This window comes from Apteryx mantelli, chromosome 14 (assembly GCF_036417845.1).
Source record: "Apteryx mantelli isolate bAptMan1 chromosome 14, bAptMan1.hap1, whole genome shotgun sequence".
In the NCBI taxonomy this organism is placed as follows: domain Eukaryota; kingdom Metazoa; phylum Chordata; class Aves; order Apterygiformes; family Apterygidae; genus Apteryx; species Apteryx mantelli.
This window is the reverse complement of record NC_089991.1, coordinates 20,994,826-21,020,636: the sequence shown is the minus strand read 5'-3', so window position 1 is coordinate 21,020,636 and position 25,811 is coordinate 20,994,826. Positions and strand designations below refer to the sequence as shown.

At 45.6% G+C, this 25,811-nt stretch overlaps 1 protein-coding gene and 1 long non-coding RNA gene across 2 annotated transcripts in view; one reads left to right on the top strand and one right to left on the bottom strand.

The window, feature by feature from the left end:
- Positions 1-397: 397 nt before the first annotated feature.
- On the top strand, positions 398-2,365 carry LOC136993362 (uncharacterized). Its single transcript, XR_010885655.1, has 3 exons — positions 398-453; positions 1,909-2,101; positions 2,179-2,365. It is a non-coding gene; the product is annotated as an uncharacterized lncRNA (long non-coding RNA).
- Positions 2,366-4,219: 1,854 nt separating this feature from the next.
- The window catches only part of CTNNA1 (catenin alpha 1), a 119,979-nt gene continuing 98,387 nt past the window's right edge, over positions 4,220-25,811 (bottom strand). The window contains exons 12-18 of the mRNA XM_067305168.1: positions 22,596-22,796; positions 21,343-21,494; positions 17,979-18,089; positions 16,230-16,411; positions 15,323-15,428; positions 9,105-9,239; positions 4,220-5,499 (exon numbers count right to left, since the gene is read on the bottom strand). Of these exons, the coding sequence (XP_067161269.1) occupies positions 5,212-5,499; positions 9,105-9,239; positions 15,323-15,428; positions 16,230-16,411; positions 17,979-18,089; positions 21,343-21,494; positions 22,596-22,796 (1,175 nt within the window). The 3' untranslated portion in view covers positions 4,220-5,211. The remainder of the gene's footprint in view (positions 5,500-9,104; positions 9,240-15,322; positions 15,429-16,229; positions 16,412-17,978; positions 18,090-21,342; positions 21,495-22,595; positions 22,797-25,811) is intronic.

The window sequence follows — 25,811 nt, the reverse complement described above, 5'->3', positions numbered from 1 at the left end:
GTCCTGCAGCCGGTGCAGGGGCGGCCGCGGCCCGGGAGCGCCCGTGTCCCCAGAGCCGCTGCGGCGGCAGGAGGCCGCTCGCTGCCCTGGGGCCCCGCTGCTGCGGCTCCTGAGCTGCATCGCGTCCGGCCAGCGCGTGTTCGCTTGGCAGCAGTGGGAGGGAAAACAGCACTTGCAGCTTGGATTTGCCCTTTCTGCCCCCCCCCCCCCCCCCCCCCCCCCCCCCCGCAGGGCTTTGCAGGCTGCGGGGCGCGAGCGGCTGCGGCGGTGCGTGGCCGCCCCGGGCCCCGCCGCGCGCTGGGCGGACGCGAACAACGGGCCGGGCGCGGTTATTCGCGCCGCAGCCGGGAAAGGCCGCGCAAAGGCGGCGGGACGCGCGGCCGGGCCGGGCCGGCCCGTGGGTGACGGCGCCCAGCGGCGTTTTCCCGCAGCCTGTCGGAGCGGAGGAAGAGCGTAAGCTTAAAAGGAGGCAAAAACAAAAATAAAAACAAAAATAATTAAAAAAAAACAACCCCACCCGGGACCGGCTGGTGGGAGCAGCGCCCGGACCCCGCTGCGGCTGCTGCCAGGGCGCGTTTCCTGCAGCGCCGCCCTGGAATCGGCTTCTCAGCGCTGCGCGGCCGCGGAGCCGCTGCGGGCCCGGGAGCGACTCCCCGGGAGGGGGGAGGGGGGGAGCGGGGCCAGGAGGGGCGGGGCCGGGCGGAGGTGTCACCGCCCCCTCCCCCCCCCCCCGCCCCACGGCTGCTGCTGCCCCCCCCCCGGGCGCCCGGCGCGGGGCGGCGCCGGTTCGGGTCAGCGGCGAGCGCGGGGCTACGCGAGCCGGCGGCCCCGCACGGCCCCGTCCCGGGCTGCTCAACCCTGCTGGTGGGGGGGGGGAGGTGGAGGGGGGGCTGACAGGGGGTAGGGGTGTCCTGCCATTTGGGGGGGGGGGGAGAGGGGCCCAGCTTGGCGGGGGGGGGGGGGGGTGAGGGTCCCTGCCATAGGGGTCCTGCCATGAGGGGGCCCCCTACTTGGGGGGGGGGGGGGCGCTGCCATGGGGGAGGCCCTGTCATGGGGGGGGCAGGGGGCTCCTGGCCTTTGATGCCCGGGGGGGGGGGGGGGAGGGGTTGCTCCTGCCATGGGAGGTTCCCCCCCCCCCCCCCCCCGGGGGGTTGCTGTGCTGCCCCCAGCCCGGCGCTGCCCTGCTGTCACCGCTCGCTCGCAGGCTCCCTAATAAAACCCCCTTTGGTGGCGAAGGCGCGTGCAACCCATTAACCCAAATTAGCTGGAACCAGCGAGCGCTGAGCACAGTGACTAAACCACGGCCAATTACCCAGCCCGCGAGCTCCAGCTGCGGGAGCAGCGCTGGGATCGGCCCCACTGCTGTGCCACAGCCGGAGACTCTGTGTCGAGGCTGGTGCTGGCACCAGCACCAGCCCCCTCCCCAGGCTGCCCTCGCCCCCAGCGCACGTCCTGCAAGTGCTGCCAGGGCTGCGGGTGCTGCCACCCAGGGAAGCCGGCCCAGGCGCACAGCGAGCGCTGAGCGTAAAAGGCATTAGCAAACTGCATTAAAGCTCGCTGGGGAAACCTTCTCAAGCAATTACAGTGGCAGAAACTCAACGTGCCTTAATTCACTGCTGAATTGAATTAAGACCACTTAATGTGTTGCGCCAGAGCAGCTACTAGGGGATTTAATGTGCTTTAACTAATAATACACTTTGAAGCTAACTCAGGTTAACTTGTCCCTCATGTCCCCTCCGATGGGCCCAAAGGCGGGAACCATCCCCAAAACCGGTGCTGGCACCGGGAATCGGCGTCCCCCTTTCCCTGGGTACTGTTTTACCCGGTGCTAACGCTGCACAGCGAGAGCAATCCAGCACATCCATATTGCTAGCAGCCAGGTGGACTCAGGTCACCATTTCCCTTTAGGAAAGGCCAATGTGCCGGGCTGTCGCTGCTCGGCCTCCCCGACCCGGGGGCCCGGACCCCCAAGGAGGCCCGGCACAGGGCGGCGAGGATTTGGTCTCCTATCAGCCAGACCGCGTGGAGGCAGCCATCCGCATCGAGGCGAGCAGGCAGCGTGATGAGGGAAAGGAGGGCTCGCGGCAGCTCGCACCAGCTGGTAACACGCCTCAAAAGCTTTCACACCGTGTATTTACACTTCTTTTTACACTTTTTTTTTTTTTTTAATTGCCTCAGTTGTGCTCATTCACTTCTTCGCTTAGAGGACTAGCACGCCCACCCAGCAGCCGCGCAGCAGCAAACGGCACCAATCGGGCCCCAGCACCTAACGACAGCGAGCACTAACGACAGGTCCCTGCCGATGGGCTCCCCGAGGAAGGCACCGCTTCGCTCCCGTGTGAAACGCGCCGGCTCCCACCCCGACCCCCAGTGCTGCACCCCGTGTTACCGCCGTCACACGGGAGGTTTTGGTTAAAACCAAAGTTATCTGACGCTGCTGCTCCCCTTTCAAGTACAGGGGCTTTTCCCCATCAGGCTTTAGTCCGTTTGTAAAAGTTACCCGCATTCAAATAGGCCGAAAAAGCCCTGTTTAGTGATGTAGATCCGTCCACTGATTTATACAATTAAGAACTGTTTACAACAGGCGACTATAAAGTTAACGAAGTTCACCTGCTTGACCGATGTCAAGTCAATTTATAAGCAAGTAAGCCAGCAATTTGCCCTGGATTTACAAGCAGATCTTTGCTAAGCTGGTGTGTATGGCGCGTGTTTAGACAAGGCTCGTTCGGGTGAACGGCGGCAGTACAAGAGCTCGGGATTGATAACGAAGCAGCTATTTATATTGCAGCAGAAACTGAAAATCAGATTTAATATTACTCCTAATTCTCCCCCTGCTTTGGCAGCATAGGGTTTTGCTTTCCCATGGGCCGACGACAACGCATTACTAAACAGAGCAATTAAAGACGTTGCCTCCGTTATATCTTTAACCTTGATGTGCCCTGTGCAAGCGCTCAGGCGGCCTCTGCGCTGGGCTGCAGCTGAGCGGGTTTATTTTCTTTATAAAGACAGACTGACATTTTGGGCACCCTTAAATCTCAGTTGGGGCACTTAAGACCCAGGTCTCAACTCTTCCCCTCGTGCACAGTCGTCTTCCCGCTGCCGTCGCCCTCCTGACGAGGGAGTTTCCATTTGGGCTTCCAACTGATCTTTCAATCCAGTGAAACTGTGCTTTAATCGGTTGCTGGCTTGATGTGCTTGAAAAGTTCATAGCACAAAATACATTAACATTTATCTAAAAGATATGACAAAAATTTTTCTGTACATCTTAATTTACTTTTTTCAAGCTAACAGTTTTTGGGGGGTTGGGGGGTTTTTTTGCTTTTTTTTGTTGTTGTTTGCTTGCTTGTTTTGGAGCAATGTACCTATTTGGAAGAGAGCCACTGAACAGCCCAGGGTGTGCAACACTTAAACTTTTTAATAGAAAGAAAGAATTGTGTGGTATAAAACTGGACATCAGTTATATACAGTACAGTAAGATATAGAGCCTATCTATTTCGGTAACCCTTGGAAGCCCGTGGGGCCAGCGCATTAGCTTACCCTCTAAGCAGATGCACGTTTAGATGTTACAGGCAAATGAAAACTATTATATAACTCAGCTGTTTATCTTTCATACTCAAGAGGCTGAAATGCTTGAAAATGTCAAACTTCTGCAAAAATATCCTAGGAACTGACTTAGTTTAATTCTCATCAGCATTTTTGTAGCATGCTACCAATAATCTTGAATATATTTATAGCTCAAATTATTTTTTTAAAAAGCTATACTAAATTGTAAGCTGATCAAGATAAATCAAACTACAACTTAAACACAGCCAATGACTGGCTTTCAGATTTACTTGCAGCTAAAGACATTAAATACAGAGCAGGCCGCTTTCCATTTTTAATGTACGCTTTATAAAAACAGCAAACAAGACTTTGACCTGCCCAGGTGCTTCTTCTTGAATAGTGGACTTTTTTATTGGTAAGTGTAAAACACACCGGAATTCATAAAATTTAAATACGACAGCAAAATTATACCTTGTAGCTATAGTTATCACAAATAACGTATAGTCTAAATTGCAGCCTGAATAAACATTATTTGCCCGGGTTTCGCTGCGAGCCCAAGGCAGGATGCCTGGCAATTATTAGCAATGAGCACAAGGACGATCTGCATGTGAATGCGGGGCGGTGGGGGGCCGGGTGGGTTGGAAACACGCTACATTCACAGCACCACAATACGCCGGCTGGTAAAAGCAACTTTATTAGTGTCCTGCAGCAAAATACATTAGTAATTTGTAACCAGGCATTAAAATCCTTGTCTTGCGTCATACAAAAGGAATCGGTTTTCTTCATGATGCATTACAGGTTTTACTGGAGTTGCTCCGGGTAATCCCCCTTCGGAAACGTAGGCGAAAACCCGTAGGAAAGACCTGCTGCAAAGTCACCTGAAGATACTCTATACAAAAAGCTTAGCTGGAAATGACTCATCGCAGCCCAAGCGGGGGCTCGGAAAAGCGGCAAGACACAGCTAATGCGCCACGAAGCACCATCCAAACGCAGCCTCCTCCTGCCTCGGCCCCCTCCTCCGGGAGCCTCGCCACCCCCGGCCGCCCCCAAACCAACTCGAGCCCATCAAACGCCCTCCGCCTAGGAGCGTCTGCTGCGGCGCATGGTTTTTGCAGATGTTTTTCAATCGTGATCATAAGGTTGTGGCAGCGCACCCAGCGCTTGCTGTATTGTCATACTCGTTTTAGCACGTAAAGCTCATTCCCTCTCCACCCCCAGCAGGGATGCGCTAATACATACAGCAGTACTTCAGTTACCGAGTGAAAAGGTCTAATTTTACCCTCTTGATCACAGTGAAAAACTGCAGTCACTGGATGTGTAGCATGATTCAACTAGCAATGTTAACCATTAGTGTTATTGTAAAATCCTCTTTGGTTATAGAATATTTTATTTAAAGCAAGATTATACAAAATAATTTTCAGCTAGAAATATACCCCAGAAATCTAAAAGCAATCTAAATTAACACACTTTTGCAGGCTGAAGCTCTATTGATAGGACTTATAAATTTGAGCATTTCCCCACGTAATCTAAACAAAGTTATCAAAATTATATTAAGTAAATACATTTTAAGGAATAGTAAACTTTTGGAAATCCTTAGAATATTAAAAGTAGAGTTCTGAAAGTAGCAGTAGTGGACTAAAGGGAAAAATAAGCAATACAGAAACCTCTTTAAATACTTTCCATAGCCTTGAATTCACTGAGAGCCTGCACGGGATTCACGTGTTTCTTCTGGGATGCTCTTTTGATTTTCGTCTGCGTTTCGTCTTGTTTCTCTCTCTTGACCAGGGGTTTCTTCTCTGGAGCCTTCATTTTCCAGGACACCGCAGGGAGGTTGAGGGAAGCCATTCCCTGCGACTTCTGGTACTTCGTAGATGCCACGTAGGAAGCCTTCACCGTCTGCACCACGGCGTTCATCAGGTTCTTGGCTGCTTGGATAAGAGACATCGCACTGTCCACCTGGAAAATGTTAACACACACGAGTGTCATGTACCGTAAGAACTAGGCAAACCCAAGACAGTATTCCAGAAAGCATGATAGTCCCGGAGTTTTTTCATAAGAATACTCAAAGATTGATTTTTCCCTTTTTTTTTTTTGTAATCTGGTATTTCAAAATTGAGGCAAGATTTTTCTTTTGACACTAAGTGGTAAAAAAATGACTTGTGCCACAAGAGAAAAGAGCGAGCAACACTTGCACATTATCTGTGCCTTTTCCATATTAATGGCAATCTAAAAGATTTGTACACCCCTGTTTGCTTTAGTGACTAAGCTTTAACAGCAGCTTATTCTCTAATGAAATTTATACAGCTGTGGTAACATTTTAATCACTGATTAATAAATATTTAAATCATACTAGAATATTAAGTTGTAATAAAAAGGAAGCAATGGACTTGTATCTTTAGACAAGGGCTGAAGCAACTTCTGAGGTGGTTCTTGATGGACAGGAGCATTAACATGAGAAAAATAAATGTGTTTGCCAAGGCTTCAGGGCACGGCCGAGAGGAAGAGCCAGAAATGGGGCAGGAAGGAGGAAGGGGGCACGTGACAGACGGGAGGATCACTCAGGTGTTCCCCGGGAAGCTGGCAGATGCCGGTGCCGTACGCTGGACGCGTACGACGGCATCTAGAGACCCCTTCAAAGCCGAAAAGCCAGAGCCCGCCACCCTGCCCTTCGGCTCTGAGGGACGCCGAGGGTTCCCCCGGTAAAATCCTGTGCAATTAATGCCCGTTTCTCACGTGAACGCTAAGCTGTAATTCGGCATTTGGGACTGCAATCTGGAGAGGTAACAGCAGAACTAACAGCATGTGGAAACGCAATGGAAAAAAGAAAGAAAAAGACTAGATGCGACTTGCAAAAGTGAGGGCAGATACTGGGTCTGGGAGTTATAGACAGCCAGGGAAACCAACACCTTACGGATTCGCTATAATACTGGTTTAACGTCCCTCGATTCCCACAGGCTGGTGGGAGCCTGCTTCGAGCCAACTGCACCTATGCAACTGAATTAGCAAAGTAAGCTGTAAAACTGAACGTTAAGTCGACTTAAACTCACTACTTGCTTCCTGCGCGTCACGGCGCTACCAACTGCTGGGTGCCGACACGCATTCGCCAGCCCGAAACCTGCTCGCGGGATTCCCCGTTTAAACCAGGGGCTGCGTAAAGGTAGAATGCATCATCCGGTCCTGGCGGGAGGGCTAGCACCCAAAAACAGCCTCCTCCTAGCTCGAAGCCTTAACCAGCTCCCCCGCTCCGTTAGCTGTTTTCCCGCTCGATGATTTTTGCCCCCGGCTGAAGAGTCCAGCCCCACCAGAAACGGCACAGGACGCCTCCGCCAGCTCTGGTGACTGCAGCTTCCTCCTGGGAGCGAGGCGTTTGGGGGTTAAACGCTCGCAGGCAAAAGGAGGGACTGAGCCCAGTCCCGCTCAGGAAATGTTTCAACCTCTAACGCCAGCGGCGGCACCGCTTCCACCGCAGGCAGCGCTCCCAATGGAAGAGGCCACCGTCGCCGTTTTACGCACGTTTGGCACCACCTCGTCTGCCACAGACAAGACCAGGCCTCTCAGGGGAGCTCCGGCTTGCGAACGCCAGATGATTTCTGGCAGGATTTCAGCTTTCTCTATGCTCGGCTTACACAAGAACTGAGCTGCCTCTCTACACTTGAATTCCAGTATCGCATATGTCTAAGGAAGATTTGGGGGAACGTCTCGACGCTGTTGCTCCTCTAGCAGCAGAGCAGACTGAGCAGGGGTTTTGGCTTTTTGGCTGCTTTCCTTCTGCGCTGGTGCCTCCCTTTCCAAGCTGTTTTGAGTACCAAAACAGCCTCGGGGGCAGATCGGGTAGGTCTTTGCGAGCTGCAGCGTGTCCTCCTGCGAACCAGGCTCATCCGCTTTCCTTGCCCCAGCCATTGCGCTGGAAAACACTTTCACTGCATTTTACTATTTCTGCGCCTCTTCACAGCAGGGAGAATCATATTAAAAGCAATGAAGGCAAGAAGGTGCATTTCTAAACAAATTGCCAGGTTACCTAGGGTGCAAGCTCTTACTGCCTTGGTTACAGTCCCTGTTTTGACTAAATTCTTGCTGTATACAGGGAGGGTGTTAACACTCAGTGCAGCGTGAGAAATCTACTTTTAGACAGATGAAGTCCCCGGACTAGCCGATACAAGCAGAGGCTTTCATCTGCTAATCTTCATCTGACCATCTGATAGAAGCTTAATACTTACCCCCGGCGGGCAGATTCACAGCGAACAGATAAACCCAGCAGATTACAGTACAGATGCTAGCCTGTTCATATAACTAATTTATGGTGGAAGGGTATGTAAATCTGGAAGACACTGAGTAACTGCAGTAAAACCCTAGAGCACGTATTGCTGCATAATGACACATCTACTTCTCTGACAGCGTGATGCCTTCAGCCGTACAGATAATAGGACATCAGGCATGCAACGGAGACGCGCTGGAACATGTGTCGCTGCGCCTCGTGCCGCTCGGCGCCGCTCGCGGGCGCTGGGAAGCTGAGCATGTGGGACAGGCAGCGGGAGGAGGTGGAGCAGAGCAGCCCATCTCCCCGGCGAAGGCGCTAAGCTTATGCAAGTGCGGCACATTACTGTCACCGCTTCTGCAGCCGCTTGCTTCAGGCGTCCCTCAGCTACTCCTCTTCCGAAGCACTCCTGCCAATACTAAATTCTGGATTGTTCATTAAGAAAAGGGAGGCTAACAGTTGAAGCATTTGAAATATCTAAATGGCAGGAGGTGGTAAGATTTTTCCATTTGCTTTTAAGGATTCAGATAGCAATACTGGGCTACCCAAAATTTTTGTCCCTTCTTCCAACCCCCTACCTCAGTCATCACACGGATGGGGAAAAGCACTAGTGATCAAACATAACTGTCTACTGCAAGGAAGAATACGTCAAAAGAAATCAGGAACTGAGCTCCATTCCCCCCTCCCCCCCAAAATATCCATCATACAGATTCCAGGAAGCATTTCATGAAGGACAGTGAAGATACAAAATTATTTGCTAAGCAATGGCAGAAGGAAGGAAGCAGGCTGGCCTACGGCAGCTTTCAGCTGTCACGAAACAGCGCAGCCATTAAAAACCCCTGTGTTCTTCAGGGTATAGCTATTCTGAAATATTAACATCCCTGGAGAACTACAGGGCCAGAGAGTCGACATGTTCAGAGTCTGTACAGAAACATGGGCTGGGTTTAGGCATGCCGATTAAAGTGATTTAACCTCATTAAAAGTAAAAAAACCAGTCTTTGAAAAAAAATGGCAGGTTACATAAAGGTAAAGTGAACCTGTCTACAAACACCGTTGAGGAAGCAAAACTGAAAGCCTGTATTTTTTTCCCTGCCCTTTCGAGCAGTAAGCATTTCCTCCAAAAACAACGAGGCCACGCGTGCAGGGCCGGCAGGACTATAAAGTTTGCATGCATTAAAACTTCGACTGAAAGCCAAGAGATACCTTATCTATAGTCTATAATATTTAGCATAAAAGCTTAGAGTGGAATAATTGTTTCCCTCGGACGACAAAACACGTGAATGGACAGCTCACAGCTCACACGTACCCCAGACACAACCAGCTCCCCTCCGAGGTTTTGAACTTCGGCCTTCACTTTGCTGCAGATATTCAGCTGATGGCAATACAGTGCGATGCGCTGCAGGTAGGCTAGAAGGTCCTGTTTGCACGCAGAGTCCGGACACTGAAAATACAAAGGTGAGGTTTTACTTCATAAGTATGGAACAGAAGGCATTTGCTGATAAAGCAGACAACCATGTTTTGTAATACTGAATGCACTCAGAGATCATTTCACTTTCTGGTAAGTTTTGCTTTTCGTAAGACAACTGAGCAATACATGATCATAACTAAATACATCTATTATCTTAAACTAGCAAATGATAAATCCAACAGTTACTCAATTATATCCTGCAAAACAGATTTGCAAAATAAATATTCCCGACTTCTGCTCACATTTTTTAGCAGTGCGGGAACTAGATCCCTCACCAGGCATGAAATATAAATTTTCAAGCGCTTGCTGAAGCACTTATCCATAAGATAAAAGTAACTTTGTTAGCTTTGCAACTGAAAGACTACATAGGTGCCAGAGACTGTGCTACAGTTCAGAAACCTGTCTTCTCAAATCTTGTACAGGCAGAAATGAAGGACCATCGCTTGCCCTGCAGCACAGAGCGGTAATGTGATTAATGAGTCAGTCTCACGCTGGATATCAAAACAAGAGAAGCCCAGCTGAGGGGCAGCTACAGTCCGGAACGGGCTCTGCAAACAGAAGACAAAAAGGCTATGGGAAGTCCTTTACTACACACGCCAGTCCTTCAGGATCTTCAAAAATGGCAACGAGCATGGTGGCCACATCGCTTCTGCAAAGTATAAAAGGCCATCGCAGATCTCCCGGCATGCTCTGAATTTATCGAGACTAGTGAATAAAGGAGAAGCAGCTGCTGTGCCCAACTCCGCAAATCCTCTGCCCACAGTCTCTCACATGGATGATAAGGAAACCAGAGGACCTGCATGCCATGCTCAGCCAGCAACTGAGCGTGGGCCACCAAACACACTGCACAACTGGGCAAGCACTTGGACAGGAGGCCCGTCCCGACCTCCAGACTTCGCTGGCTGTGCTGCAGGCAGGGCCCAAAACAACAAAGTCAAGACCAGTCTGGGTCTGTTCCCACTGTCAGAAGCTACAGAGCAATAGAGATGCTCTGTATTATATACAGAGGGGATATGAAGGTCTGACAGGTTACGTTCTGACGTCCTACAGGTATAGGACACCACGACTGACAGCATCTGCATCTGCTGACAAAAGCACAAAGTTTAGAGCCAGTTATGACGTGCACATCAGGATGCCTCGAGCTTTAGGGTCAACGTGCCCAACATTGTATTGTGTCGAACTAACCATTGCTTAAAGCCTAATCTGAACCCTGGAGCACACGTGACTAGTTGTCGTACTGCACTGCAAGTTCACATGCTGCTTTCCTCCTCTGAAATGGCCGCTTAGCCCATCTTATCATCACCCCAGTGTGCATTCGCAGGTCTTCTATGCAAAGCACAGATCGGCCTCACAACGAATATTAGCTTTCTTCTCTAAGGTTTGCAATACTGTGTCAAATATTACTTCACTTTCTGCACTCTAACAGCATATCAGGAATTAAACTGGGTGCACAGACAAAAGAAAGGCAGAGGACCAAAGCCAGGTCTTGGTCTCCACCCTTTCTAGCTCACTGCACCTCACCCAGAAACTCTTAAGAGCTCCAGCACTGGGGGTCTTTAGTTTCCCCTCGCACTTCGCACGCAGCCCCTGGATAGCTAAACGCAGGCTTTCCTGCACCCTGATACACACGTGCAATCGCACCCGGGATCCAGAGCGAGCGGGGCACTCCACCCTTGGCTCTTCTCCTCCCGGCTGTGCCGCTGGGGGCCCCGAGCCGCAGAGCAGTTTAACGGCAGGCACGTCCGACCCACCGCTCGTTCTGAGCCCGGCCCCGTCCGTCTCACGACGAGCACCAAAAACTCCACAGAACCCATAAGCGGCTACAGCAACTTGCCCAGTGTTAGATATAAAAGACAGCAAAGCCTTACTCTAGGCGGCACTCACTTCTCTGCGCCCCGGCATAAGCTTGCTGCTCCTACGGAAGCAGATTTTTCTGAAATTCAGAGATCCATACAGTCTATGGGAATTGACCCCTATAAATACTCCCCTCCCCGGCACCATCCCACCTCCAAGACTCTCTGCTCCAGGACACCAGACAGTCTAATGAAGATTCATAACAGGCACAGTATGTTTGGAGGAGTAACCTCAAATGTGGCAGCTTGATGCTTCACTCAAACCTAGGTTTATTGCAAACAACTACATAGGCTCACCTCTCCTTTTCAGAGAAAGGTAAAGATCCACTCTTAGGCACCAGCAGTACAGTCTGACCCCTAATTCCCTAATTCTCATCCCGGACCTTCTCTCACTAGCCACAGGTCTGGCCTTACAAGCTGGAAGTAGGAACCTAATTCCTTAAACACAAAAGCCACAACAAGTGAATCTACCAGAACACAACATGGTGCTGCACAAGCTCCAGGGCGCAGAAAAGGGGCTCACAAATAAGGAGCATTTGCTTCACACACCAGCCACTAACTCATCTGCCATGGTAGCCATTAGCTTTCTTCTCCAGCTCAACGGAGAGGATCTGAAGGTATGGCTAGTTTAAGAAAAACGTTCATCCTTTTTTTTTTCCAGGGCTAGAATATATATATATTTTTAAGGCCACATGGTATTGCAGCCCAGCAAAGATAAAGCAGCTGCACTGTGTTGCACAGAGACACTTCTGCGTGCAGGCTGCTGAGCTGTTCTTTAAAACAGTACTCGGAGACATGCACGATACACTAGGAGAGGGTTTTTGGCATGCTGTCAAAAGAACACCAGGCCGTGTAAAACAAGCTATAGCGATTTAGGTAGCTTTACGGGCATCTGACCTGGTTCGGAAGCTGACAGAAGTCACCTCCTTATTCCCAAGGTTAATGAAAAAAAAAACCCCAAACTATCTGCAACTCTTACGTAGGTAAGTTGTTTCCATCAGTGAAGTGAAAGCCGTGCATAACAAAGCAGCAAAGTTTGCAGGTTCATTTTTTAAGCTAATCAATATTAGTCAGCAGCACGAGATGTTTTAGAGGAAGTCCACAAATAACGCTGTCCAAAGAGCTAATGAAAAGCTGAAATTAACATTTTGGAGCACGCTTTCCATCTCCCCGAAAGCTCATCTAACAAAGTGAACGAGCAGCCCGCGAGCAGATTGAATTGCATGTTGACAAATGCACAATACCACCCATCAGAAGGAACGCTAAACAATTCGAGCTTTCACAGTTGACTGAAACCTTTTAGGGAAAGACATTTTCAAGGCAGGAGACTGCTGTGTATTTACCCATGGCTGAAGAAGGCAACAAAACATTAGTGGTGTAAGGAACGGAATAGGAAATACTGTTCCGTTGTGTGTATATACGCCGTCACTTGGAAAACCACATCCCGTACTGTTTACACAAGCAGAATAGAGATTTCAGTTCTAAGGCTGCAGTCCAGATGAAGGTTGAGCAGAGATGTAACACGAGATAAAAAATAGCATCAGCAAAAGGCCCTGCATATGCCTGCATAATCCCTGTCGTTTCCTGTGTAGAAACATTTAGGAAAAAGAAATGACAAGTTCAACGCTGATTAAAAAAGATTACGTTACTGTTTAACCTATGAGAGTCATAGCCACAAAACCTAGTATTAAGAGCTAGCTTAGGAGGATTCCCAGACCAGGAAAACAGCAGATAGCTGTTGGAGAAGGATCGGTGAGCAGGTGCTCTACGCCGCTCCACAGGAGCGCTTCTCGCGCTCCCTCGCATGTGCCTTGGCCTTGGCCGCTGCCCGGTTTCCCGGCCCGAGGAGCTGGCCGGGCTCCAGCGGCGAGGAACCGTCCCAGGACTGCTACGGCACGCTCGCCGCTCCCGTTCGTCGGCCGCCTCTAGTCGCCCGTACCTAGAAATCTTGCCGAGACGCTGATAAAACCTCCGTGCTGCTTGGCTGGCGAAAGCTACGTCGGCTGCTCCGATTCGAATCCAGGATCAATCCTTGACATCCGTCGAGACAAACATTTCACTGGGAAATGGGGCAATGCCTAAGCTTCCCCCCCAGCTCCTTTTAATTTTATGATCAGATAGTGATATAACCTCCTACCAAAGGCTAAAAGCAACAGAAGCATTTCATTTGCTTTGTAAGCATTTCAAAGTAGAAAAAATATATATATGGCGAATCAGTCTTGCGGCAAATCGTTTTCATTTTTGCGGCACTCACAACTTCTTGATAGTCCCCCTTCAAAGTAAGCAGACTGCTTCTCTGAGCAAAAGATGGAATACCTTTGGGAAAATCTGAAGGCTGATGGCTAGACACTTTTCAACAGGCTTGAAATACCTTGGATAATAGCTTTTGTGGTTTCAAAGGAAATGTGTTATAAAACTGTCTGGCAGCAGGAGCTAGGATCTCCTGACACACTAACACGAGAGGTCATGACTCACCTACTGCCACATGGTTAAGAGAACACGGAAACGCACCCATTTGTTAAAGCCCCGTACTAGGCATGGAAGAGCATTAGTGCTGCCCCGAAACAGTTGCATTACAAGTCTTCCGTTACCTGTCAGATAGTTCTGCATTAACAGATTACTACAAGTTCCTAAAGAGTATGTAAGCTTAGCTAATGAAATATGCAAGCTGAAAGTACGAGACGTGTATGGAGTCTGGGAAAAAAAAGCTCTACTCTTGCCTAAATGACTAACTCTACATCCCCGATCACATTTGTCTTCAAACCTGTGTTTATTCTTTAAGGACTTTACTTTTACGAAAAGCAAGCATTGCGCTGTCTTCCGTATTTTGGCACGGCTCCATGCTGAAAAACCTTTACACTGAGTTTGCCTAAAACACATGAATTAAAAGAACCCTGAAACCAAAAATCCCGCATTGTACTGTAAACCTTTACCCTAAGATCTACAATAAAAACTATTCCTTGCTTGATTTACCTAATCTAGCAGTGGCACCTGATTCTTCCAGAAATACGGTTTTCATAATGCTATAGCAAATAAATCTGTTTTAAAAACGCTTTTCAACTTTATCTCCTCCTAGAAGATTTCTCCCTGTATCATTAATAAATTAAGGCGAACACAACATCCTCCGGATGAAGCATTTAAGAGAGATCTGCATTACAAAGATTTACTTCCACACTGAAATGGCTTTATTTGAAAACTTGTATTACAAATTTACATTCAGAGAAAGCCTGAAAAGCAAGCTACAGCTCTATAAAATAAAGTTTAGGCAATTATGTACCTCAGACTTGACATACTTGCATTTCAGGGTCTCTCTTGAGTACAGAACACCATCACTAATGCTGATGTTCCTCGGCAATTTGGGTGCGGACTGAGACCAAAGGCGCTTCTGCTTGGCCCAGCCCAGTTTCAGAAGTGGCACAGGACAGGCAGACGCATGACATAAAAACCTGAGTTGTCAACGCTCATTTAATCCTACAGAATTTCCTTCAAATACCTTGGCACATTTGGCATAACAACATGCGCAATAGCTTGCGACGACGTAGAAAATACTTGGGTCACTATGTGCCTCGTTCAGAGTCTCCTAGCAGGGGTAACACGGGAGCATCACACCAACAGGAATGGAGGCAACGGGGACTGGGCAGCAACAAAACACCGGAGACTTTTGACAGTCTCACTGTTCAGTTTAGGAAGCCTTTAGAAATCGGTAATATTAAAAAGTTTGCTCCCAAAAGCAACAGGCTGTGCAATAGGTCATAGGCAGTAATTCCTGGGTTGCCTTCACGGCCTTGTCATTGCTTTGCAAGGTGCTCGGGCATATCCTGAGCACGACAAGAGCTACACGAATTCAGTTTCAGTCCTGTTCAGTTAAAGAAACTGGCCTAGATACTATGTGGCATGAAGCAGTGTTGTCATATCGCTACCGTAAAATGCAAGGTCCTCAGTTTAAGCCAAGGAGCTGCTAGCGTTACTACTGAACATATTTAACTGCTTATATTGTTTGGGGTGTGAGGAGAGCAGCTAGAAAGAAGAGGCTACAGTTTTTGAGCAAACAATTCCAGAAAAATCAGTTAAAAAAAAAAGAACAAAAGCACACACACTCTTCAAAACTAAAGAAATATGCTTGTACTCATCATGTCTGCAGCACTGAATGATCTCCTACTGCTCATTTGTGCTGGAGACCTAAGAAAATGAACTGTGACTTACGTGGTCAGCAATAGTTCGTCCCAGCTTGTCCATCCTTGACCCAGCCTCTGCAATTTTCTTGGCTGCACTAATCACATCTGATGTATTTTTTAGTGGACCTTTACCTCTGCAAAACAGAACAAAATCTACCTTCTAGCAGCAAACAAACAGAAGAGCGAACAATATATTTCTCTGCTTATTCTATTTCATATTGTATTGCAAGTGATTCCTTACCCCAACTGCATGGGTAAGGTGGGCTCTTGCAGGGAAATAGGCAGGTCACTGAGCATAACCATTACAGCACCTTCATTTTAAAGTAAATTCCCCTTTAGCTCCCTCCCCATATTTAGGCTAAATGTAGAAATAAAAACACCTTAAAATTTACTGCTTCGAGCAACCTAAAAATTATAAAAGGTAGTATTTTAGAAGCCAGATCTGTAATTTTCATGAAATGCAACATTAAGTTTAAAAAAAAAAAAAAAAAACCCACAAAACAACCCCTGAAACCCAGTCTCGTATGAAGTCTTGTAAATGAATTTCAGAAGGCATTAGCAAACCTCTCCTCTTCTTGCAAACAGCAGTACTAGGAACTATTTCTGTAGTAGTACCGAGAAGCCCATAGAATTTCATGCTATAAAGAACTGAACAAAACTATATATTCTTTGGACAAGAATCACCCTTAGGAAAGGAAGAATGACAGGCAATAGTCACCGTGTATCTGCAGATCAATTTAAACAGTTATTACCACCCAGCCACAATATAGTAAAGCATCTTCTGAGCTAACACACAAACTTTAATAGTGTAACATTTAAATGGAAATTATAGGAAATAAGACTCGTAAGAGCACTTGCAACATATTCCATGGAAAGATCACCATCTCAGCCAATTTTGAGAGCAGGTAATGTGTGCACAAATTAAAAAGGCTCACCTGGTGAAGTCCGTCATTTCCATCATAATCATACACATTTGTTTTGCCAGAACGATTATATCATTACCACTGTCGTCCCATTTTGACACTTCAGCATCCAATTTACTCTTTTCTTCCTGGAAGCTTGCTACTTGCTCAGCAATCTTAGCTTTTTGCTCTTGAGGGAGCTGAGCCATAATAGCCTGAAAGACACAGTTTTCTCCCATAGCCTTATTCAGTCACCTGTATATGGCTTTTTGGAACATTTTCACTAATAACCAATTTAAGTCATGTAGATGGGGATAAAACTTTAACAGCAATCTTTATATCTAGAGGGTTTCCAGAACCATTTTCTTCCCTCTCAACCCGAAGCTTCTGCTGTACGAATTATCTATTAACATTAGAACATAAAGAGTGCCCAGAAAAACAGGTTGATACCTGCAACACATGCAGTTGCTTATTAAAACTGTTAAGACTCCAAACAAGTTTGCCACGTTGACCCTCCCTCGAGCAAAAACTGCACGAAGAAGAGGGACTTGCCATTTCTGCAAAATTCAGGATTTTTAAAAGGAAGCTCTACATGGGTATTTTGCATTGTTCCAACTAACAGAACAAATATTACCAGACTCTTCCGTGCAAAAAGCTAAATCCACTTTTTTTTAAACATGCTACTGAGGAAAGAGTAAGGCAAAATAGGAAGAAAGAACGTTTGCTCTTACTCCTGAATAAAATCCTATATTTTCCCACAGCCTATATGGGAGACTCAGTGCCTTTCTTTTCATTAATACAAGGAGCACTCAAGCCTCCAGGAGCAGGCAAAAAGAAGTCTTCAGCAAGAAAAAGCATCTGGGAGCAGCCCTGCTAAGAGGTGAATTAGAAACGTTTGCATTTAAATAAAAGGGGGGAAGGGAATACAGGAATAGAGCTTGCTTGTACAAGAAAGGAGAGCATAAAAAATACTCTCAGCTCGTCTAATTCCAAAGCCAATGTGCCGCAAGTTTGATAAATAAGGACTAACTACTTCTTGCCTGGTTTCAGGCTAGAAGAGCTTTCACAAGAAATCTTTCATGGCATTCTCCCAAGAGTATAAATTGCTATTGATCTCGAATGAAACATGTCAAATAAATACAACTGGTACATTAAAGTAAAAACAGCCTTTACCTATTGTAAGTTTTCACCTATTAATGATTAAATATTGCATATCAATGCTTTCATTTTCAACAGTCATAGGAAACGAAATTAGTTTAAATTATTTTATTTTGAAGCTGGTTTCAACATCCTCTTGATTAACTGTTCAGTGGCCTAACAGGCACAAACACGTGCATGAAAAGACATTTTGTCAAAAAATGCCTGAACCGTAGCGGCATCTATTTCTTGCCCACAAAATTACTCTTTGCCTGTTGAAAATGCTGTTAGCACAACGGAATTATTTTCCCCACATCTCCCTGCAGAAACCCATCTGCCTAACAACGTGGCGGTGGCTACACCAACCGCGATAGGGAAGCATGAAGTCGTTCATCCGTATTAAAAGGATTTCGATCTTTCAGAACATCCAAAACACAGATGTTGCTGATGACCATCAGACCACCAGATGCTGCATTTTGCTTAACTTCCTTTTCAGAAGACAGAAAACACAGAATATCAGTTTTCTGACCTAACATTTTCACCAGAAAAGAAGTAAAACTTAAATTGGATTTTCAAAGCAAATTGAACCGTTTCTTGGTGGGAAGGGGAGGCTCAGGTTTAGAATACATAATTTTTTTTCCTTACCCTTGCACTTTGTCCAGCAATGAGCTGATCATCTTCAGTCTGAATACTTGTTCTGCTTCGGACATCAAAATCTTCAGTCTCAAAGTCAGAATCGTCCAACTCCTCGGGAGTCTGGGTATAAAAGTAATTCAGTAAGAGTCAAAGAACGGATTTCATGGCTCTAGGAATCAACACGACTGATGGTTTGTGAGCAGAAAGAATGAAAATAAGTGAACGAAAAAATTATTCAATACTTTCAACAAAAAGGTAAATCAGCACTGTATCCAGCTTATAAAAACATTAGATTATATAGGCCTGACTGCTCACGCGATAAAATGTGATAAAATGTGACAGGGATCCCCCAAAATTACACGCCACTAACTGAACATTTGAGATTTGTCAGAGGACGCTAATGCACTCAGGATTTGAAAGGCAGAAAAAAGGTTGTTTTTTTTTAATACAAAAAATTTGCTTCTTTTGCAAATTGGTTAAATGTAATAGCTTCACTTGACACCTCGAAGCTAAAATTAAGGCCTGGTTCACAACCACAGATGTACTCTTTAGGACAGTTATGAACCAAAGCATCTACCAAATTAACAGCAGATACAATATATCAAAATTTATTCTTAACCCCCAGGAAAAGCTTAAAATTTTAGCTAGGAAGAGGCAGCTTTTAAGCTGCAGGCTAAACACACCTGACCTAGTTCCTGCTTGCCTAGATTTTATTTTTGCTACCGCCGGTCTGTAGCTGGCAAAATTTTTGTAAAGCTTATCAAGTTTAAGCAACATCTGTTTGTTAAAGTACTGCATCCTTGCCTAGAGTGGCACTTCGTGACAGCTTTGCAGAGCTGGATCAACAAAGAACTTGACTGATAAATGCAGGAAATCATGATTAATAGATAAGATGCAAATAAACTCCCCGGTCTACAGATTTCTTTCCTACAACTTCAATTTTACAAATGTGTTCTGCCATATAGACGTCTTGCAAGACAAATGAAATTAAAGATGGTTATGCAAAATAGTTGCCAAAACCCAAAGATGGCTAAGCACGCCAGCCATCAAACCTAGGGTATTTCAGGCACTGCCTCTTCTCCGTGCCTCTGCGAGGAGTAGTATATCCACAAAATCAGCACGAGGACACCCGCTCTCGATATCCAACATCCTATTTGGCACAGCTACCGAAGCAGGGAGAGCAGGACCTGGGGCAGAGACGGCGGCTTAACCTTCGCGGTGCAAGTTCTCGTTGCACAGCTGCTTCTCGCTTGCGAAACAGAGCCTGATACGAGCACCCTGCGGCACCCAGAGCAGGCTCATTTGTAAAACAGACCCACATTATGGAAAAAAAAGTACTGAACTACCTAAATACCTAACACAGGCAAGCAGCATGCAAGTAATACGCAAAGTTTAACACTCCTGAGGAGCTTCTGAAGCAACAACATGAAGGATTTTTTCCTTCAAGTTTTATCTCATAATTTGTCATCATTTCTTTGGCATCATTTGGTAACCACTGCATAATGCTCTTAACCACTACCAACTGCTCTTTCTCACGGAAATACTGGGATGTTTAAAAAAAAAAAAGAAAGAAGAAATTCAGTTCTGCTGCACTTTTAGGATCTGTTCAGGATATTCGAGCCCCCTTCTCTTCCCACCCATCGCAACCCACAAACAGCCCGGGGTATGCAAAATGTAATTTTGCCTTTCGGCCTGTAATCAAGAGCAAAAACTCCACTGGGGTTTGATGAGAGATTGCCTGGGGATGAGGGAGAAAACAGCTTTGTTTTAATAATCTGCAGCCATATGAAGCTTTTAGTTTTGAAAATATACTACATAAACACAAAAATTAAGTGTTTGAGTGAACTTCTGCAAAGAGCAAGTGCCACCACGCACAGTTTCAATGGCAATAGCTGCTTTACAGTGGCTGTGCTTAGCAGTATTCCTTGGAGAGCGTGGTTCCTTCTGCGTTCCCATCTGAGACAGCGCCATGAAGAAGTGATGGTCTGATATCTCACTTTTATTCTAAATAGGTTCCACAAACCCTTTGGACAACAAATCAACAAATGCTAACAATTTAACTGTTTTTTTTTCCCCCTTTTTTTCTTTTTGTGTGTGTGCTGTTAGCTCTTGGCAGCTGCAGTAAAGCCGCGGCATCCTGACTTCACGCACATGGCACAAGGGAAACGTCAGGCTTCCTGGCATTGCCAGCGCTGCTAATTGCTGACAGCATGGAATTGGCAGACGTACTTCCAAGTTCTGCATAACAGGAATTTTAGCAGGGGGTAAATAAAATTAGTTTATCTGCATAGCAGGAGGCTACTGATATCTTCATCTAACACTGGTTGTCTATCAACCCCGAGTGTAAGTATCAAATTCTCCGGGGAGCACATAAGTGTTTTTCAACTTTTCTTTATCTGATTCATTGCTTTAAGCACCAAACGTGGAAGATAATATTGCAATGGTTACTGTAATCACATACCTCCCGGGGTTAGACGCTGTCAGTTTACTTATCACCAAAATGCATGTGCAATGGTTAACATACTGAAAGCCTGTTTATCTGAAAAGCATTTATGGTTGAGTCAGAGCTGCACGGGGCCGGGGAGAATAAACCTTCTACATTTGTTTTTGCTGTGCCTGGCTCCTGACCACTTTTATCCTGCTGAAGATTCACGACGTATGCCCATAGGTCAGCCTCAACCAGGACTTCCTTTTCTGTGTCCCCTCAAAGAACTGCAGGAGACCTTCTGCATCTTCACACAATAGCTGCTACCTGGTTAATGCCGCCCAGCCTACCGCAAAGTCGGACTTTCAAGTTACGCCAACTGCACCTGAGAGGCGCAAGCACGGAAGAGACAAAGTTTCTGGGAAATAGGCCCTATTTAGCCACGTTACCCAACTCGCCCAACTCATCACGTGCTGTAGCAACAAGTAGAGGACTAGAGGCTGAACTCCTCCAAACCCATTTGCCACCAACTATTAATTCTTCAAGTTTACTCCCGAAAGAAAAATCAGATTTTATTTCTAAGCTCTCAAACCATCAAAAAGCAGCTACAGTAAAAATCCATTTACTGTTGTTAAATCAAGGGTCACGAATTTTAGCACATTAATAAGCAAGGCATTAACACGATATTATAAAAGATGCATTAAGGGTATTGTGCATCACACATCTGGCTATCATTGATGCTCAGATTTATTAAATGAAGTTGAGTCAAGACATACTTCTGAAGTACTCCACTGAGTGATTAGCAGTTTTTAAGGTTCAAAACATTAATATGAACTACTGAAATTCTTACACTGTCTGCTCTGAGTAGAACTGATGCATTTTAGTTCAATAAAGGGGAGGTAAAGTGAGTGGAAAAAACAGAAAGAGGTTTAAGTAAGTTTAACTCACTCGAATCATCAATACAGCTTTCCTGATATCTCGAATTCCATCATATACCAGTCGTGAAGCGTCAATAAATTCATTTTCATCCATTGGCTGAGCAGGGTCTGAGCTTAGGGCTTCCACAGCAGCTTCTACTTGCTCAGTAAAACGTGGCATAACTGGAATGCAAAATTACAGTCAGTCCCCACTCCAATAATGTTTTTTGCTCCGTGCTCCCATAAAAGATATATGTATTCCTCATTATTAACTATTAATGGAAATTGTGCAACAGTCTCATGTAAATTTGAAACATTTGTTAAAAAAGACCACAAATACTGTCACTCAAGTCTTACCTCCATTTCAGTTTCTGCTGCTGTGCTATTTTTTTTTTGCCCCCTTTACACAGTAAAAAGTTTTAAATTTTATCATACCCTTCTAGGGGACAAGGAGAAAAAAGCCACTGAATAGGGCAGTTTGTACTTTTGTATTTCAGTGACTCACTGCAAACACAGAAAGAGCATCAGACCCATTTACAGTCTGTTCATTTCTTCAGTGTCACCCTTGATTCTTCAAAGTTGTAATTAAAACAAAACAAACCAACTTATCCTTGGACCAGCCCTCTTTGAACTCGAACCATTCCTTCCCCATATGAATGTTAACAGCTCGTCCAAAGGAAACGTCGTGATTTATTGCTTGGGGGCAGGGGGGAAGGAAGGGGAAGGCACGGCACTAACACCTACAATGCTTCTTCAAAAGTTATTAAAAATTTTATAAAGTTTACCCAAAAGTCTGATCTACATCCTTTCATTTTTACCAAATACCGGGCTGATTTTGATTCTCAACACCTGTCTCCCAAGGCAGGTCTGAGTTACTTTACTAGGAACCAAGTTCTGCTAGCAGTGGACCAACACAGTAGAAACACTAATTTCTGATCTTGTACAACTACAGAGCTTTGTACAGTAACGCAATACAATCAGCCTAACTTTTAAACCCAGACTCACTATTTAGGACTCATTGCCCAATATTTTAACTTTCTACAGCTCAGTCAATGAAACAGCAATCCTATTCAGGCAGACCTTCAGCGTTGCTCAATTTTAAGCCAGTCAACAAAGCAAAATTATGTTTCTCATTTTGCATCAATGCTGCAAATAACTCCCACTAATTTTCTTTATAGTATGTAAATCGAGTCTTTAACAGATTTCACAGGTGCACTAATATCCATCTGCCCATTCACTTGTGAGCAACACGAATTTAGGCATTTTGGAATAACTGAGTCTTACCTGTATTGGACAGTAACTTTGTTGCTTCCAACACCTTTTCTGTGTAGACTCCAGGTTCATAGTTATCCATTTCAGAAGTGACAACATGAATGACTCTTGCTGCACGTCCTCGAATCGCACCAGCTGTGCGGTCTAAACCATCAACATCTTTTTCTTGGAGAGCAATGACACATTTGTTTACATCTTCTAAAATATGGTTCTCTGGTGGTAAAAGGAGGAGGATTTAGACAGCAATATCTTCTTTTCTACTGTGTACATCAGCATAGCAATTTCTCAGTCTGTGACCTGCTCTAAAAAACCTCCAGCAACATGTTGGCAAGCATTAATTTTTAAGACAGCTCATTATAACCGGGGAACAGCTGCTCATCCAGACTGGTTGTCAAAAAACCCATCAGTCCACACACCTTGTGGCGTCCAAACTTCTTGCCCCTTTTTGTACTTGACTTTACCGACAGAAAAATTGAGTCCAGCTGAATTCTCCCCAAACTTGTTTCTCTCCATATTCCTCCCCTGGACTGCCAAAGCCCTTATTCCAAATACTGCAAATACAAGGCACTCCCTCCTTCATTATACGCGCGTGGGGCAATGAGCCACCGGCCTCAGCGACACACCTAACCCACTAAATACGCTAATAGAACAGAGCACTTCTAGCACGTTTCTAGCTTCCTGCATAGTGTTTTCCTGCAACTAGACACGCGCTATCAGAGAATATTAAACTGTTAATCTTCCCTGAAAGTTTAAGACATATAATATATGCAGTGATTTATGCAGGAAGAGATCCGGCAAAGAGAGTACTCATTGTCTCTGAAGAAAATGGAAAATGAAGCCAAAACATATGTTCGTAATTTACTTTCAGAATATACGTTTTCTTTTTATACAGAGATATTTTCTCTAATTGACCAAGTCCAAGAGGCCCAAAATGAGTAGAAATCCCTTTAGAAGTTTTCGAAGATGCCCAGATAGGTTTGCAGCTCATCTGGGAAAACTTGCACATAAGGTCTTCCAAAGGCTGTCAGATACCTCTTTCGTATATCAGTACCGATGATATGATATTGCAATCCAACATCAACATTTGTGCTGCTATGTAAGAAAACAACTTGGAAACATTGCTGCTCTGTCACTTAATATCGTTTCCAGTGTTACTTACCACCGACTTAATCATGCTACACTGTCAACCTGTGCTACTGAAGTGGGTTTTATTCCCCAAACAAGTAATAAAAGAGCCATTTTGCACAAGTTCTGCAGAGATGAGTAGTATATAAGAGTTGACTGATGGAGGATTTATATAAACTGGTTGAAAGGATTCTCGGTGGAAGAGTTATGCATAAATTACACACAATTAACAGAGCCAGATGCAATATTGCGAGACCTCTGTAAGCAACCTGGACAAAAATTGCACTTGTGAAATACCTCTGAAGCAACCCAGACTGAGCAAGTTCAGCTGAGGGCAGAATGTGGCTCTAAGAGAGAAAAGCGCAGGTTCATTAGTAATTTGACAATTTAGTGAGCAGGCAGCCAAGGTACAAGAGCTTCAGCAAAGAGCACATGCAGTTTCAGTATTTCAAGTAAGAGACAGGCATCCCCGCAAATTAGAACAGTAAAAAGAAAAACATCACTGTCAGGCCAAAACACAGCCTGTTTATTGCTTGAACTCCTTACTGAATAAATTAAGTCACAGGCCATTTAAAAGCCTCTTTGGATTATATGAACTTTAATAAAAGGCATGGACAAAATGAGGATGAATATTTCATTGCCTGCTGATCATTTAGCATCTTTTACAGAGGCAAAGCGGCCAGAAAGACATCTGTGGAAGGATTAGCCTCCCCAGGAAGCCTGCGAGGTGCCCCAGGGAAGCGTGGGACTGTCAGGTAGACCTACGCTGTTTATATCCTCCAGTTGGATGATAACAAATAAGATCTGACACTGTTCTGAGTGCTTATATACACTCACACTATTACCCGTCCCACAGGCATATGGACCACGAGTGCCCGGCACAAAGCACCGTCTGTTGAGGCCAGGGTGGCAAAGCTGGAGAACTGCTGACACAGAGGTTCAGCGCCGATACCTTCGGGGACATCATAGAGCCGCCCGTCATCAAGGCTAACAGCCCTCAGGCTGCTGCGAAGGAGAAAAATCTCACAGCAACAGAACATAAGCTAGTCAGTGGGAAAGTGATCTTGCGGGCAGGGCCATCATTTGGTGGGGCTGACGCACATACGCTCATTTGCTACGGTATCTTTAGGCAGGAGAGCCAAAAACAGGAAGCAGCTTGTTAAAGACCAATAAAGGTAGCCAACAGGATCACACGTTTGAAGATAACTTGGAGACTTTTGGAGATGGTATACTGGTTGTTCAGAGCCTACCAAAATAAATATAGGGAAAAAATGGTGTGGTGTAACAACAAAGTAAGACAGGATAAGAGGAAAGACAAACATCTTTCAAAAAAATAAATTTAAGAACAAACAAACTGGGTCAAATTGAACTGTCATAGATGTGGTTAGAGAACAAATACTTGTGTGCCTATATGCGCTTATAAATACATTATTCATTTTGCAACAAACAAGGACGATCATTGGGACCACGCAGTATTCACTCAGAGGCTCTTACAGATGAAACAGCTCAACTGTGAGGGGTAACCTCTAGCTTAAACCTCTTTCAGCACCAGAGAAAGAGAAGGCAGCAAACAGAGTAATTTTTAAAGAGTTTGAAAGCGTATACAGATAGTTTGAGAACACTAAATTTGACAGTTACATGGTGCTAGCAGCCACTGTTCTGAAGAACAGCCAGGCACACAAACAAATGCAGAGTATTAAGGAAGGAACTGATAAGGGTGATAAGAATTACAGAAAGTACGGAAGAATTTTCAAATCAGGAATGATTAAACAAGTGAAGTCCGTATATTTACAAACAGCATGAAGAATGTGAACAGATTAAAAAACCCTTTTCACCGCCTCTTAATACAACTAGGGCCAAACGAAGCAAACGGGTAACATTTCAAAAACAAGGTTCTTCACCCAGAGCATAGTTAAGTGGTGGATTTTGCACAGGATGCTGCAGATGCCAGAGGTTTATAATGACTGAAAGAGCAACTAGACAGGCTTAAGTGAGAAAAGTCTGTCAAGGACCATGCAGGAAAGATACCATCTCTGATGCTGAAACTCCCCAAGCTGTAAATTGCTTGTGGCTGGTAGCGTACAGGAAGGATCTTTAGCCTGC